Source organism: Schistocerca nitens, chromosome 9, assembly GCF_023898315.1.
Source record: "Schistocerca nitens isolate TAMUIC-IGC-003100 chromosome 9, iqSchNite1.1, whole genome shotgun sequence".
NCBI lineage: Eukaryota > Metazoa > Arthropoda > Insecta > Orthoptera > Acrididae > Schistocerca > Schistocerca nitens.
This window is the reverse complement of record NC_064622.1, coordinates 245,132,071-245,149,808: the sequence shown is the minus strand read 5'-3', so window position 1 is coordinate 245,149,808 and position 17,738 is coordinate 245,132,071. Positions and strand designations below refer to the sequence as shown.

The following is a 17,738-nucleotide window of genomic DNA, read 5'->3' as shown; positions in this document are numbered from 1 at the left end:
GAAATGATCAGTCTCACAGTTCAGGTGCTGAAGTTATGCAGACTGCACAAAATTGGTGTACCACAGTCATTATCTACAATGCACTTTCTAGCCAAAAAGTTTGTATTTTAGATATTGAAAATGGTAAGTGTGGGTTTAGTATAAACTAGATCCCTATATAATGAATGAAATCAATACACAAAACAAAATATAAAAATAAAAACTCTGAATTTGTTCCACGAAGCACAATAAATTATGCTCTGTGTAGCTTCATTAAAAGTTACTGATTTGTACAATTTATTACACTATGTGTCAGCCATTAAAACACACAGCCCATAAATTCAATGACTGTTTAAAGAATATCAAGCTTTTTATTTCTATAGGTCAGTCTGAGAAACAAGCTTGGAAGCTGCTTCTGGCTTATCTGCTATGTGAAAATTAATCAGCCACAACATACCACTTACTCTGTACAACTTTCTTAGCATAACTAAAAATTCAGCACTTTCATTTTCCACATTGCAGCAGCCAGATCGAGAACATAGTATTGCACTTAGCTGTTTTGTACTTACGTTTTCCACAAAAGGGAAAGTTATTTTTGTGCACAAAATTCACACACATTAAAAGTATAATACAAAAAGGGAATGTTAAAACACAGCATTAAATACGTTTAACTTTTGTTAATCTGCAAAAAACAAACTATAGAAATAAACAAAAATAAACTCAACAATATATAAAGAAACCACAGTACATGCATATTTTAAAACATTCTAACAGCACAGCTGTTCAAACAATAGTAACTCCAACCTGGCAAGGTAAGAGAGCTGGTCACTCACAGTATGTATGTCAGTCTTCATGGCCAGATCTTGTTAAACAATTCCATGAACGAGTCGTAAATCATGAATGTAATTGCTACATCCAAGCATACTCTGCCCAGACGTGGAACTGTTCCTTTATAGAACCTTTTCGATGCATTGGCAAAAAACAAATTGTAAGTAACTGATATTTTTTACATATTAATATTATACCACAGGAAATCAGTGGAAATACTTACGCAAATGGGCCTTCATTCTTCCATATTTTATAGAAACAGTCAAACGTATTTTTGTATTTTGATGCTTCAAGTCCCTATGGAAAAGAAGCCTCATTACGTTTCGCACTTCAGGATACAAAGATGTAAATATTTTATGTTACTTTTGTAGCAAAATATGTAGGGTTTTTTTTTTTAGTTCTCTTGGATCAGTTAGGTGAATAAAACTGTCATAATCACTAAGTAAATTTCTCTATTTATTATGCCATTTTAGCTACTGCCATCAGCAGATATCAAAAGAAACTTCAAGTTTGTGAAACAAGGTTCAGTGTTCCATTTTTTCGCAACTTCAAAGTTTCTTTTAATACGGTCACTCAACATTGTTTTGCAAGTTCAGATTATCTTTTGATATCTGGCTGCATTTACCATCACAATTTCAGTGGAAGTCTGTAGTGTGAGAATAAAAGTATTAGAGGTTTTATTGAGCTATTGTTATCAATTTGGAAAGGAGAAATGGCAGTATTGTAATGGCAGAGTCTTTATTTGCTGCCTCTTATCAAACTGAGTGAATAGTCTAACAAAGTGGTTAAAATACTGGACTTGTCTTGGGATGGATTGGAATTCTGATCCTTGTCTAGCAATTCATTATGGCCTCACTGATGATAGAAAATTCAAATCTAGCATTTCTTTCATACTACAAAGACTTTCAGATTTATCTGTATGCACTAAAGCAAGGCTTTTCAAATTGGGGGTCACATATTGTGAGGAGGGGGAGGAAATAAAAATATAGTCATTGGTTATAGATTCTTTCATGTTGCAGTCACAGTGGCTACTAAGGTTAATGATCAAATTAATTTGTTGCAGTTTTCAGCCACCCTGTTGCTTTTACATACTGAAATTGGCCAATGTTTCACAGCTGGTGTATGGCGATCTCCTGCAAGGTTCCAACAGTCACACTCAGGAGCTAAGAGCTAGCTGTGTTGAAGTTTATCACAGCTGTGTGGGAAGTTTGTGAACAGTGTGTTAATACTTTGTGTTTGGTGACTTAGCAAGTTGCTCAGTTTTGTTCACAGTGTTCGCCTGTTAAGAAGTTTAGTGCATTTATACATAGAACTCTTTATAACATATTCCACTGTTTGTACCAAGCTTGAAGGTATACTTGAGCGAATTGTGCACTGAACTTCAGTCCCAGCACAAACTTACATTACAAAATTTCAACACATTTATGTAGGAAACGCGATGGCTGTTGAGGAGAATGGGCTCTGAAACAGCACTTAAGAGTTGATAAATGTGATGCTCACAAATGCTCACAAAATTGTGTCTCACAAATATTCTGAATGTCAGTTTCTTCTACAGTTCAAACTGTCTATTCAAATTACACTGTCATATGCATACTTCATCACTTGATTTGTGTTGTTGTCATTGTCGTCTTCATTCCGAAGACGGGTTTGATGCAGTTCTCCATGCATCTCTGCATAACTATTGTGATTTGCATCCATTTAAACCTGCTCACTGTGGCCTTGGTCTTCTTCTACAGTTTTTACCTTCCACACTTCACCCCAGTACTAAACTGACAATCCCTTTACATTTCAGGATGTGTCCCATCAAATGATCCCAGTCAAGTTGTGCCACAAAGTTCTTATTTCCCCAATGTAATTAACTGCTTGTTCAGTAGTTATTTGATCTATCCATGTAAGCTTCAGCATTCTTCAGTATCACGACATTTGAAAAGCTTCTATTCTCTTCTTGTCTTGCTTATAATCCATGTTTTACACTTCGGAACAAGACTTCCTAACATATTTTATATTAACAAATCTTATTTTTTCAGTCTTCATGTTTATATCCTTGGTACTTCCTTCATTGTCACCTATTATACTTCATAAATAACAAGATTCATATTCTGCTTTTAGTGTCTAAAATCCTAATCCAGTTCCCTTAGCATGATCTAATTCAACTCCATTCCATTACCCTTGTTTTATGAGGGTATGCTGAAAAGTGATGCCTCCAAATTTTTGTGTGAAGATGTTTTAATCTTTTTAAGTAAAACAAATGTTATCTCATCAGCATACATTAGGGTTTTTATTTCTGACCACTGAACTTAAAATTCCCTTCCCACATTTCTCCCTGGGTTTGCTCCACAGTCGTTTTGCTGTGCAGATCGAATAACATAGGACGGTAGGCTACAATCCTGTCTCACTCTCTTCTTTAACTTTTGGAACTGCAGTCTAGTTTCTGTACAAGTAGTAGATAATTTTTTGCTCCCTGTGTCTATTACATTCTTCGTAAACAAATTCCTGAAGTATTTCTACCATAACTAAATAATAATCTGTTAAATTGAATTTACAATCCTTTTTACCATATAAATGCAATATATGAAACATCTCTCACCAAAATCTCAGGAAGAATTTGTGTTATTGTTCTGTGGCTCAAACCACAAGATTTTGGCTTGAAGCTACAGCAGAAATTCTGATACTGTCAGACTTGCGAACGTCATTTGTTCTGCCATTTGCTACCAGTTATTGATGAAAAACTTCACTTTCAACAATCGTGGGCATTAAATCAAAATATGACAAAAGTCTTCACAAAGCTGAGTGTGTGACAAGTCCGACAGTGACAGACATTAGGCCATACTTCAAATTACATCCATCACATTAAAGGTAAATTTATCTTTCTGTAGAGCAGTTAAATATACTTTCTTATATTCAAACTGTATGTGATCAGTTAATTATTAGCGTATCTTTTTAATTTTATTACCTACTTGTTTGTTTCTGTTGTTGGTAGTTTAATCCACTATTTTAATCATGAATAGTTCTTTAACAATATATTTATCTGGTGCAGCTTTCTTCTGTGCTTCTTTCCCCCCTCCCCAGTAATGTAACTGTTTATGGCAAAAATATTTTCTATCATTTACTAGAAAGTGAAGAAGAATGTTTTGAAGGAAGTATTCACGGACAAATAGTATTGTTGTTCTTAGCAGTGCAGCCAAAGTATTACAGCAAAGCTCTTACATAATTATGTCTAAGAAGACTTTACAAACATCAGAGGAATTGGTGAGTTAAATAATTGTTAATTCAATCAACAACATTTACATTACAGAAGGATTTACTAAAGTATACGAATCAAGAGGGTTGGCAGACAGAACTGAAGAAGGACTATAATTGTGTCTCATCAGTTCCACAATTACACCACAGCATCGAGCAGCAGCTGTGTCAGTCAATGGATCTACCTTCATCAATGCAGTTCACACAGCACAGAGATCTAGCTACCCATCAGTGTAGTGTCGCGGTGAGCTGTGCCAAAACCAACTTGAATTTATGTTTTTCATTTTGTGGTTGTGGTCAATGTTTTGGGACAAATGAGGTCATTTTAAGTGCCAAAATCGTTCACTACTTCTTCATTAAACAAAGTGATAGTCACTACTACCAAAGGCAGATTAGATTTAAACCGACTACTTTGTAAGTGTATGCCAGTGTTAACCAAGTTGGGATGACACACTGAGAGAGGTGCCAGATGTGCCACAACTATAAGATTTCTGCTCAGGATGTATCACACTAGTAGTGGTGCTCAGCATGCCAAGCTGAGAGGGGCATCATGGGTGCTGAAGTGCAAGTGTATTATACAGTGCATTCCACAGTTAGCAGCAAAAACTGACATGGGTAAGAGTGCACAAGAGAAGTGGGGAGGTGGAGGGTGCCAAATGATTAGGTTACTTGTGTGCAAAAATGTTCTCGAACTGGTGCCGAGTGTGGCACAACCATTAGAAGAGTCATTAAAAACAGAGTTACAATTCACAAATCAGAAACTTAACCAGCACAAGTGAGTCATGAAAGGAAATAAATGATCAGTTAGCTGAATTAGAATCTACTATCCTAAAAAATAGCAACGAGTTACATTTTGATGTATCAGTACGATCTGATTTTGTGATAAATCCATTAATTACTTGTTTTGATGAGTTAAATATCGGATCAAAACAAACCTCAGACATGAGTATCAGTCTAAATATTTTGAAACAAGACACAGATTTATGTAAGGTAGACTTCTGTGGTCCATTTTGTCAACTTTGGAAGAGTGCGGTAACGATTCAGGTGAAATAAAGAGTCAATCAAATATCGACTTAACTATTGATGCACCTCCTTTGTCAGATATTGTATGAGGGGCAGCCAAATGAAAACCAAACATCCGCCATAACAAGACCATGGGATGGTTCCATTCAAAAGTAACCACCACACATGTCAAGACATTTATCCCTCCGATATGATCAATTCCTGTTTTGTCGAAGGGTCGGGCTGTGATGAGTCCACAACTGCAGCCACTCCTGCACTTTCTCGTTCGACTGAAACCAACGTCTGCCTTTCTTCAGGTCACCAAAGATGTGGAAATCATACCGTGAAAGATCCAAGCTGTATGGAGGATGTTGCAATGTTTCCCAACCAAGTCGCTGAGACGTAGCCTTCGTTCGATTGGCAGTGTGGGGGTGGACGTTATTGTGCAACAAGATGATTCTGTCCGACAGCATTACAACAGCCAGAGGGTGAATGGTAAAGCCAACAGTGGAAACATTAACGCATATCCATCACTAAAACAATTCAAAGCTGTTCCCACAAGTTCTTCTTTGACTGCAGGGACACTTTGCATGTTGAGTTCCTCGAGGGTGGAACCATAAGAAATGGACAGCGCTGTGAAGACACTTTGCAGAAACAATGCACCATAAAGCCAAAATGCCCAGGAATGTTGTTGGAGGGAATTATTCTGTTGCACAATATTGCCCACCCCCACACTGTCAATCAGATGAAGATTACACTTCAACGATTTGGTTGTGAAACACTGCAACATCCTCCATATTGCCCCGATCTCGCTCCGTGTGGTTTTCACATCTTTGATGACCTGAAGAAGGGCAGGTTATGAATGTTAGTTTCAGTCGGATGAGGAAGTGCAAGAGAAGGTGCTGTTGTGGATCCATCAGCAGCAAAGCACATTTCATGAAACAGGAATTGATTGTCTCGTTTCCCAGTGGGATAATTTCTTAAGGAGTGGTGTGATTACTTTAGAATGGACCCTCCCATGGTCCTGTTGTGGCGGGTGTTTGGTTTTCATTTGATGACTGCCTCTTATAGTTAATCAACTTATTTGGGAAAAGCTACTGAATTTTGACATATAGTTGCACCTGAAGTGGAGGAACAAATGTACACACGTGATCAAAAGTATCCGGACACCTCGTGTATTCATGTCGGTTGATGAGGCCTGGCATGAAGTTGGCGTTCCAAAACATCCCGAAGCTGTTCTATAGGATTCAAGTCAGGACTTGGTGCAGGCCAGTCCATTACAGGGATGTTATTGTCGTGTAACCACTCTGCTACAGGCCGTGCATTATGAACAGGTGCTCGGTCGTGTTGAAAGATGCTATCACCATCCCCGAATTGCTTTTAACAGTGGGAAGCAAGAAGGTGCTAAATACACCAATGTAGACCTGTGCTGTGACAGTGCCATGAAAAACATGATCACACCATAGCACCACCACCTCCAAATTTTACGGTTGGCACGACACATGCTGGCAGATGACGTTCACTGGACATTCGCCATACACTCACCCTGCCGTCGGATCACCGCATTATGTACCCTGATGCATCACTCCACACGCTTTTCCACTGTTCAATCGTCCAATATTCACACTCCTGACACCAAGTGAGGCGTTGTTTGCAATCTACTGGTGTGATGTATGGCTTATGAGCAGCCGCTTGACCATGAAATCCAACTTTTTTCACCTCCCCATGTGTCATAGTACTTGCAGTGGATCCTGATGCAGTTTGGAATTCCTGTGTTATGGTCTGGATAGATATCTGCGGATTACACATTACGACCCTCTTGAACTGTCGGCGGTCTCTGTCAGTCAACAGACGAGGTCGGCCTGTACGCTTTTGTGCTGTATGTGTCCCTTCACATTTCCACTTCACTATCACATCATAAACAGGACCTAGCAATGTTTAGGAGTGTGGAAATCTCACATACGGACGTATGACACAAGTGACACTCAATCACCTGACCATGTTCAAAGTTCGTGAGTTCCGCGGAACGCCCCATTCTGCTCTCTCACGATGTCTAATGACAATTGAGGTCGCTGATATGGAGTACCCGGCAGAAAATATGAAAAATGTATGGTTTGGTGGTGTCCAGATAATTTGGATCACATACTGTATAACACATTTTTGCATTGTTGTTGTTGTTGTTGTTGTTGTTGTTGTTGTTGTTGTCTTCAGTCCAGAGAGACTGGTTTGATGTGGCTCTCCATACTATTCTATCCTGCACAAGCTCCTTCATCTCCAAGTAACTTGTGCAACCTACATCCTTCTGAATCTGCTTAGTGTATTCACCTCTTGGTCTTCCTCTATGATTTTTACCCTCCATGCTGCCCTCCAGTACTATTTATCATCCATGTTTCACTTCCATACATGGCTTCACTCCATACAAATACTTTCAGAAACTACTTCATGACGCTTAAATCTATACTCGATCTTAACAAATTTCTCTTCTTCAGAAACGTTTTCCTTGCCATTGCCAGTCTACATTTTATATCCTCTACTTCGACCATCATCAGTTATTTTGCCCCCCAAACAGCAAAACTCATCTAAGTGTCTCATTTCCTAATCTAATTCCCTCAGCATCACCCGATTTAATTCAACTACATTCCATTTTTGTTGATGTTCATGTTATTCCTCATTTCAAGACATTGTCCATTCCGTTCAACTGCTCTTCCAGGTCCTTTGCTGTGTCTGACAAAATTACAATGTCATCGGCAAACCTCAAAGTTTTTATTTCTTCTACACGGATTTTAATTCCTACTCCATATTTTTCGTTTGTTTCCTTCATTGTTTGCTCAATATAGAGATTGAATAACATGGAGGATAGGCTACAATCATGTCTCACTCCCTTTTCAATCACTGCTTCCCTTTCATGCCCCTCGACTCATAAGTGCCATCTGGTTTCTGTAAAGATTGTAAATAGCCTTTCACTCCCTGTATTTGAACCCTGCCGCCCTAGAAATTGAAAGAGAGTATTCCAGTCAACATTGTCAAATGCCTTCTCTAAGTCTACAAATGCTAGAAACATAGGATTGTCTTTCCTTAATCTATCTTCTAAGATAAGTTGTAGGGTCAGTATTGCCTCACGTGTTCTAACATTTCTACGGAATCCAAACTGATCATCCCAGAGGTCAGCTTCTATCAATTTTTCCATTCGACTGTAAAGGATTTGTGTTAGTATTTTGCAGCTGTGGCTTATTAAACTGATTTTACTGATTGTCCGGTAATTTTCACACTGGTCAGCACCTTTTTTCTTTGGGACTGGAATTATTATATTCTTCTTAAAGTCTGAGGGTATTTTGCCTGTCTGATAAATCTTGCTCACCAGATGGTAGATTTTTGTCATGGCTGGCTATCAGTATTCTGATGATGGAATGTTTTCTGCTCTCGGGGCCTCTTCTCATAGTGTCATATCTCCCATTTCATCTTCATCTACGCCCTCTTCCGTTTCCATGATATTGCCCTCAAGTACATTGCCCTTGTATAGATCCTCTTATATACTCCTTCCACCTTTCTGCTTTTCCTTCTTTGCTTAGAACTGGTTTTCCATCTGAGCTCTTGGTATTCATATACGTGGTTCTCTTTTCTCCAAAGGTCTCTAATTTTCCTGTCGGCAGTATCTATCTTAACCGAAGTGATATATGCCTCCACACCTGTACGTTTGTCCCCTAGCCATCCCTGCTTAGCCATTTTGCACTTCCTGTCGATCTCTTTTTTTTTGAGACATTTGTATTCCTTTTTGCCTACTTCATTTACTGCATTTTTATATTTCTTCCTTCATCAATTAATTTCAATATCTCTTCTGTTGCCCAAGGATTTCTACCAGCCCTCGTCTTTTTACTTCCTTAATCCTCTGTTGCCTTCACTATTTTATCTCTCAAACTTACCCATTCTTCTTCTGCTGTATTTCTTTCCCCTGTTCTTGTCAATTGTTTCCTGTTGCTCTCTCTGAAACACTCTACAACATCTGGTACTTTCTGTTTATCCAGTGACAAGTGGTGTCTGTGATGTGTCTGGCACTTGTATATCATCGTGCACGGATATTTTCTTGTAACGAAGTATAAATGATGTAATGTTAACAGTCAATAAAGTAATTACTTACAAAAAAAATGGCTCTGAGCACTATGGGACTCAACATCTTAGGTCATAAGTCCCCTAGAACTTAGAACTACTTAAACCTAACCAACCTAAGGACATCACACACACCCATGCCCGAGGCAGGATTCGAACCTGCGACCGTAGCAGTCCCGCGGTTCCGGACTGCAGCGCCAGAACCGCTAGACCACCGCGGCCGGCTTACTTACAAAAAATACAGTGCAAGTTTAACTACACGTTTGTGGTATGACAGATTAACTTTAAATATTTATGGAAGATTAAAAGAAGACGAAAAGTTAGATTTGGAATTGAAGTCACATGGCCTTCAGGATATATTAAGCAAACTGAGATGTGGTTTGATTTATGTCTTGGGTGCTCTTCCACAATACCATACGCACACAGAAATGATACTCAAGTGCCAATCACCTCAAGGGAGTGATATGTATGGACTATGCCGAGCAAGGCCTGCGAGGCTCCAGCTGTCTATTGTAATTATTCTGTATAATGGCCTCTCCTCTTTCATTTTAATATCTCGTTTAAATTACATTTCTTTCACTGTCGCATCAATAATAGATAAAAATATGCTAGCTACCGTTTCAGTAACGATCTGTTACATGCTACCTTGCAGATGTTTTCTGCATCTTTGCATGTAAATAAGACAGAATAGTTAGCGATGGCAGTATGGCCATATTTATCGTGTGTAGCATTATGCTCAATGTAGAGCCCCTTAAGTATTCTACTAAACATGGTTGATATTCCTGAAGTAGGAAACTTTCTGCGCCTAACTTTTTAAACAGCTGCATACATTATAACACGAAGATGTTTTCTGGCAATATGCACACAAATGTAACGTCAGTAAGAGTATATTCGAACATCAGCACATATTACTTTACATGCCATTTGTCAGTGTCTTGCTTGCATCACCATGCAAATAATATGTAATAAGAAGCCATGGAAATTCATGAATGTTTTGAGATGAAAATAATATGCTACATTCTGCATTGAGATAATGACAAATTAGAATAAAATGGAAGGTTTATCTGAACATATAATTAAGTACTAACATTAAGATAGGCAAACATGTCCCTGTCACAGCCGCTTCCTGCAAACTACAAATACAAAGGGTACTAGGAAAGTTTTGCAATACAGCTTTGTTCATTTAATTTTTTTGAAGTAATTTCCACCACATGGAATACACCCGTCCATCCTCTAAACCCAGCCCTTAAACCATTTCTTCCAAGTTTCTGTAGGGAGTAAGGCCCCAAGCCCTCAGGAGGTCCTTATCACCTGAAAACTGCACTGCTTTCAGCTTAAGTTTCACATACAGGAACAATGCAAAGCCACAAGGAGCAAGATTCTGGACTGGAAGAAGGGCGCTCAAAAAGTCTCAGTCCTGTATCCCGCAAATATTGTGTGTGTGTTTTGGTACGGTGAGCTGGAGCGTTGTCTTGATGGAGGAACCAAGTGTCCATTCTTGACTTCGGTCACAGGTTCTTCAAAAATTGGATGACTTAGGGCAGAAACTGCTAAGTGTACCACTTAGCTGTGACTGTCTTCTGTGTATCCAAAACAACATGCTTCACAATACCACTCAATCGGGGAGGGGGGGGGGGACCAGCTGTCTTTTCTTCTTTACTGATCTGGATTTTCTGATTCTGACAGCTACCAAAACTTTGTTTTGAGTTTTAGTCGGCACATCATAATAGTACAGCCAAGTCTCGTCACCTGTCATGATGTTATTCACATACTGAGATTGTCCCTTAGAACATTTCTTTAATGCCTCCTGGCACCAAGTCATGTTGTTTCATCTTCTCTTCTGTTAGTCTATGCAGGACCCAGAGACGACAAAGTTTCTTTACTTGCAAATGATCAAGCAGAATCAAACGAATTGCTGGGGCATTTACGCCTAAGGTATCCTCTATCTGCTTAAAGGTCACTTGCCTGTCTTCATCTAGCATTTTCCTCACAGCACCAATGGCCTTCCTGTCTTCTCAGTGTCCTCCAGAAGGACGTTTCCTCTTTGGAATTTTCTGTACCACCTGAATATAGTTGAATGATGTGAACACACATCACAGAGTGCAAGAATCATTTCTTCAAAGCAGTGGTCTGTGTTTAAACCATGCGCGAAGTTGCACTGCAAAACTGCCCGACTCTCACTTTGTGACCGTGATGCCGTAGCAAGCACTCCAAACTATCCCTGTTAGTGAACAAGTGTGCCCACAGACTTGGCACAGCAGGTAAAGTGCAAGAATGAAGTATTCTCAGAACATAGCAACAATCAGCCTTCTGAAACTTAGTGTTACATCGTATCGTAAAGCTTTCCTAGTACCCTTTATACAAAGTATTTTTGATATCCCAAGTATCTTTGTGCTTTATCTGGATACATTTTGTCTCCCCCTCGTCTAGGTTTAATTAATAATGCCATATAAAAGTTTAATGTTTGAGATAATGCATGTTAAGATTACTATACATTTTTATGTTATGGTATCTTGGTGTCGCTATGATTTTATACTTACGGATGGCAGTTTTCTGGGGAATATCTCAAAACACTGTAGATGTTTGGGGTTACTATGGAACTACAGAGAAGACACATTACCTAAACAAGAATTTTTTTAGGAGTTTAACAGGGGACATGCAGGATGTTAACATTGTCATGTCGATGAGGAAAGAGTAAGAAGGGGAAAGGTACAGTTATAGAGTAGTTCAGTGATGAGCTAACTTTCAGATCTTACCCCACAGAGCCACAACAGCATAACACATTAGCAATAAATAAATAAAGACATTATGATCCCTTGGCCACATCAAGTATAATGCAGAGGAGAACACTTAAGAGACAGCATCTGACGAAGCTCAGTAACTGGGTAAGGTTTATAAAGGTAGTAAGAGTAAGTCACCTCAAAATATAGGAGAAGAGATTGATGATAATGTGCAGGATACTGTATCCTTACTTTAATATACACTCCTGGAAATTGAAATAAGAACACCGTGAATTCATTGTCCCAGGAAGGGGAAACTTTATTGACACATTCCTGGGGTCAGATACGTCACATGATCACACTGACAGAACCACAGGCACATAGACACAGGTAACAGAGCATGCACAATGTCGGCTCTAGTACAGTGTATATCCACCTTTCGCAGCAATGCAGGCTGCTATTCTCCCATGGAGACGATCGTAGAGATGCTGGATGTAGTCCTGTGGAACGGCTTGCCATGCCATTTCCACCTGGCGCCTCAGTTGGACCAGCGTTCGTGCTGGACGTGCAGACCGCGTGAGACGACGCTTCATCCAGTCCCAAACATGCTCAATGGGGGACAGATCCGGAGATCTTGCTGGCCAGGGTAGTTGACTTACACCTTCTAGAGCACGTTGGGTGGCACGGGATACATGCGGACGTGCATTGTCCTGTTGGAACAGCAAGTTCCCTTGCCGGTCTAGGAATGGTAGAACGATGGGTTCGATGACGGTTTGGATGTACCGTGCACTATTCAGTGTCCCCTCGACGATCACCAGTGGTGTACGGCCAGTGTAGGAGATCGCTCCCCACACCATGATGCCGGGTGTTGGCCCTGTGTGCCTCGGTCGTATGCAGTCCTGATTGTGGCGCTCACCTGCACGGCGCCAAACACGCATACGACCATCATTGGCACCAAGGCAGAAGCGACTCTCATCGCTGAAGACGACACGTCTCCATTCGTCCCTCCATTCACGCCTGTCGCGACACCACTGGAGGCGGGCTGCACGATGTTGGGGCGTGAGCGGAAGACGGCCTAACGGTGTGCGGGACCGTAGCCCAGCTTCATGGAGACGGTTGCGAATGGTCCTCGCCGATACCCCAGGAGCAACAGTGTCCCTAATTTGCTGGGAAGTGGCGGTGCAGTCCCCTACGGCACTGCGTAGGATCCTACGGTCTTGGCGTGCATCCGTGCGTCGCTGCGGTCCGGTCCCAGGTCGACGGGCACATGCACCTTCCGCCGACCACTGGCGACAACATCGATGTACTGTGGAGACCTCACGCCCCACGTGTTGAGCAATTCGGCGGTACGTCCACCCGGCCTCCCGCATGCCCACTATACGCCCTCGCTCAAAGTCCGTCAACTGCACATACGGTTCACGTCCACGCTGTCGCGGCATGCTACCAGTGTTAAAGACTGCGATGGAGCTCCGTTTGCCACGGCAAACTGGCTGACACTGACGGCGGTGGTGCACAAATGCTGCGCAGCTAGCGCCATTCGACGGCCAACACCGCGGTTCCTGGTGTGTCCGCTGTGCCGTGCGTGTGATCATTGCTTGTACAGCCCTCTCGCAGTGTCCGGAGCAAGTATGGTGGGTCTGACACACCGGTGTCAATGTGTTCTTTTTTCCATTTCCAGGAGTGTATTTGTGTAATGAATAGGGTAGATATACCAAAGAAAAGAGGATCTACATTTAAATAAAAGAGAAGGGAGATGCATACAGGGACGCTATCCCAGTGAAAATTTGATGGTGATTAGATGGCCTTTTGAGGAAGGAGGTGTCATTGAGGATTTCTACAGAAGTAGAATACTGTGGGTTTTAAGGCTTACTCAAAGCTGCCTAATAGAGGAAGCCATCTGACTTTCGGTGGTTAATTTGCATACTGATTTGATAAATAAATAATAAGTGTCTGAGATTTGTGTGCTGTCCACAATGAAGGAAGTTAGACATAAAGGAGTATGTTACGCAAGATAACGAGAGGTTGCAGTTCTTTAAAATTGTAACTCCTCTTTCTTGAGGGAAATGGTACTATGAATTAATATGTGCTGTGGTGAAATGTGAACTGTCTATTGAGAAATCTGACCAACATTAAAATATCAACAATGTAGGGAAAGAAACATGCTACTAACTGTGAAGATGACATGTTAACTTGCAACCTAACCCAACTCGACACTTACACATAATCATTTGGCGAAGCCGTTGTCAGAAAAAGAAAGAGAAACACGCACCATTCATCCACACAAGCAAGCAAACCTCAAATCTTTCAACCTGGAGTTTTCCATCGTTCAACATTAAAATATGGTTTGGTAAACCCAAAGACTCAAGTATACCTTAACATATTTGTACAGGTTTTTTATATCTTTCAAATGGGTGGCAGCAACAAGAGTTGCCATTTGCTTCCCCTGAATAGAAAAAATTAGTAGGTTTATAAATTCCTTTGGTACTTTAGTTAATTAACCAGATGGAGAGTACTATTTGTGTTGCTGCTCTCTCTCCATATCCTCTCTGGATATTTAAGCCTGTGTTCACAAGATTGCCAGAGATGTAGTGCACATACAGATAGCTTTCAGATGAAGTTAGACAATGTTAAAATACTACGAGAAAATTACCATTACTTAATGTTCAATTAATATGTTTAAGCAGTGAAAGTTTATTCTGATATGGTAGAGTTGGGATATAAAGTGGACAGTTTTAATTCTCAGTACAAAGCCTACGAGTTAGTCACTTCCAGTTCGTGTTGTCCAATTTATAATTCTAAAATTTTTAAAGTGTGTTAGTCACTACAAATATTCTTTATTTATTTATTTAAAAGAACTGTGACATCATCATTCACCTAAAGGCAGGTATATGTAGTGTAACGTATCACTTTTGGTAAAGCTGTGTGTTACCAAACACTTAACCCAGCCAACAAATGATGTGCTCGCCACAGTGATAGTATTTATTATTAGTTTAGAATTGTAAACTGTTCAGGAGTTTGTTATCGTTTGTGCATGTACACTGGGATGGATGGACGCCATGCATCTCAAAGGTGAACGAAGATAGCAGCTTTCCTACACATTGCTGTGCCTGCTGGCTTGGCACACATGCTACGACATACCATCTTAGATGGGGTGCAAAGGGCCTCCTCTCTAAATTTCCTAAATAGTGCTTGTCGAAAACAATGTCACCCTCCCTCCAGGGATTCCCATTTGAGTTCCTGAAGCATGTCTGTAACATTTATGTGTTGTTTGAAACACAGGTAACAAATCGAACAGTAGTCAAGAACAGGTTGCAACAGTGCATTATATCCATTCTCCTTTACAGGTGAACCATTCTTTCCTAAAATTCTCCCAATAAACCAAAGTTGACCATTTGCCTTTGCTACCACAGTGCTCACATACTCGTTCCATCGTTCTGAGGCCTATAATGGCAAGACCTTTTGTCCATCTATCAGTATGGCTTCCAGGAGTCGAAATCTACATCTCACCACCTTGTCTCATTTGAAGCAGTGTTACACTCTTTCTTATGACCAGCGATGGACTTGTGGACCACATAGGCCTGGTGGTTATTTCTTTCCTATTATGTAGACAAGTTTCAATGCAACATCAGTCTGTGGCCTTAGCCAAGTATCATTCAAGGAGTTGTGAATTGATTGCACTGGAGCCTAGAATGAGAATATCTTTTTTTCATCTACCAGCGTGAGTAAAACACGTCGTGCATTTTTTTCACCACAGCATGGCTCTCCCTCCTCTCACACTGACCATGAGCAATGCGGAAAACAAATTCTGCCAAGTTAAAGTTTGTTGCACTGTCTTCTTTCTTGGGCCTCCTCTTCAATGATCAACTAACATGTCTAACCCATATCTGTCATATTAAAACAAACTGTGTGTAGAATCTTAATGCTCTCCATGTTCTTATCCATAACCCCTGTATTTATATAGGGCAATGGTCTTGTCATGACTAAGTTCATCATTATTGTGTAAGGATAGCCACAGGTTCCTTTTGTAGGAGCCCAATTGACAGTTTCTGGTGGGCACTGGAATCCTACGTCTACAGTTTTGATGTTGTCAACTGATACTTGGTTACTATACTTCCAATTCCCTAGCCATCCGGAGGTTTTTTTGCCCTTCTCAGAAGTGTCACCCCCCCCCCCCCCAAAAGTTGACCCTGGGCGGGCTTCCAAACTGGAACGCAATTGGAAGTTAGGGACCTCCACCTTACTACTCTTGAATGTATCCATTGACGACTTCACGTACTTCCTCCTAATGTGTACCCAGACCACAGGACCAGGGCCTAAAATATATGTTTCCCTCTTGTTTTCCAATGTAGCTTCCCCTTAGTCCTCTCATTGTAACACTCCAACAGAAGCTGCATCGTAAGAACTCTTTATCCTGAAGATTAGCTGATAATGGAAGGACAACAGACTAGTTTGGCAATGGCTTTTACTCCCTGCTTTAATGCCTTAACCATACTCAGGCTGGGGAGGGGATATTGTGGGGTTCCTCTTGCCACATGTCACGCTCCAGTGGCCTTCGACTGTGCCTGCCTCATTTATTAGCCAAGTCATTACGTTTTACTTTTTAGGTCTGTTGTTTTTTTATATTCTGCACTCTTAACCCTGCATTATGTTTTACTTGCATTGATCTCCTCTTTGTCTGTTCTGAAGGAAGTTGTTATCTTTTCGTTTTACTCATGTAGGTTGTGGATTATTGGAGGGACGTCTGGCTTGATTTTCAACCTCTGTTTACATCTCCTGAAATTGCTTTTAATTCATAACATTGTCAATGTCCTGAGTGACTGTGTTCTATTTTTGATATGATTTGGTGAAACACTTACGCAATATTTGGTGAAACACTTACGCAATATTTATGTGAGAGTATTTTTGAGTGTTCTGTTGTCTTAGAATGTTGCCACTGAGCATGATGGCATATTGCCAAAGAGATTGTCACTTGCAATTCAGATGAGTGGCATTAAAATCCCCGCCAAACCACACAGATTTAGTCTGTATTTTCCTAAATTTACAGGTGAATCCTTTGAATTTAGCACACTTGATTTCCTTCCCCACCTTTGCCAAACCAAATTTGTGCTACACCTCTAATAATCCTGTTAATGACTGGACAATACATCCAACTCTTCCTTCCTTTTAATATTTTGCCTGTATTGTAGACAATTTATGCATTAGAGATTTTATCATCAATTTAATGGTACCATTACTATTCAAAATCATTTTTTGAATTTCAAGACATGAACTACAGTGATCACACATACTTTTTGTAATATCTTTCAATAGAAGAATAAAGGAAAATTTTTGTTTTTGCAAATATTCTCCTCTCTCTTGTAGTGCACAACGGTTCTCTTTTTTTCAAGTCAAATTAGTTCAGGGATTCAATTTAAAGAACAGTGCCCTAAAACAAATAGCGTATTGTATATATCTGACTAACCTAAATGTTACGTAGTTTCATAGCTTGGTCATTAGCAGGCTTTGATTATGGATTTGAACACAGAATTAAGTGAATACATGAATTAGTTAGGTAGTTAGTTTCATGGATAATTTTGCACGATGCATTGTAATGATAAGGAACAAGTCAATTGCATTCACATTGCAAATTAATTTGTAAATATGGATACATGCTGAACATTCACATTTATTCATTTTAAATATACAGATGTCAGTAATTCCTACCCACCAACTCCTACACATTACAGTAATAGAAATTCTTCTGTGGAATAGGAGGAGTTGTCAAAAAGAAACATGTTCAGATTGTTTCCAAATTTTACTTCACTGTCTGTCAGACATTTGATATTGTTAGGCAAGTAGTGAAAAATTTTTGTTACAGCACTGTGC

General features: G+C 40.1%; 1 protein-coding gene across 1 annotated transcript in view; it reads right to left on the bottom strand.

Annotated features, from left to right (window-relative positions):
• Positions 1-330: 330 nt before the first annotated feature.
• LOC126203437 (putative tricarboxylate transport protein, mitochondrial) overlaps positions 331-17,738 on the bottom strand; it is a 35,856-nt gene continuing 18,448 nt past the window's right edge. Inside the window, exons 5-6 of the mRNA XM_049937755.1 lie at positions 1,031-1,104; positions 331-938 (exon numbers count right to left, since the gene is read on the bottom strand). Coding sequence (XP_049793712.1) covers positions 830-938; positions 1,031-1,104 — 183 coding nt within the window. The 3' untranslated portion in view covers positions 331-829. The remainder of the gene's footprint in view (positions 939-1,030; positions 1,105-17,738) is intronic.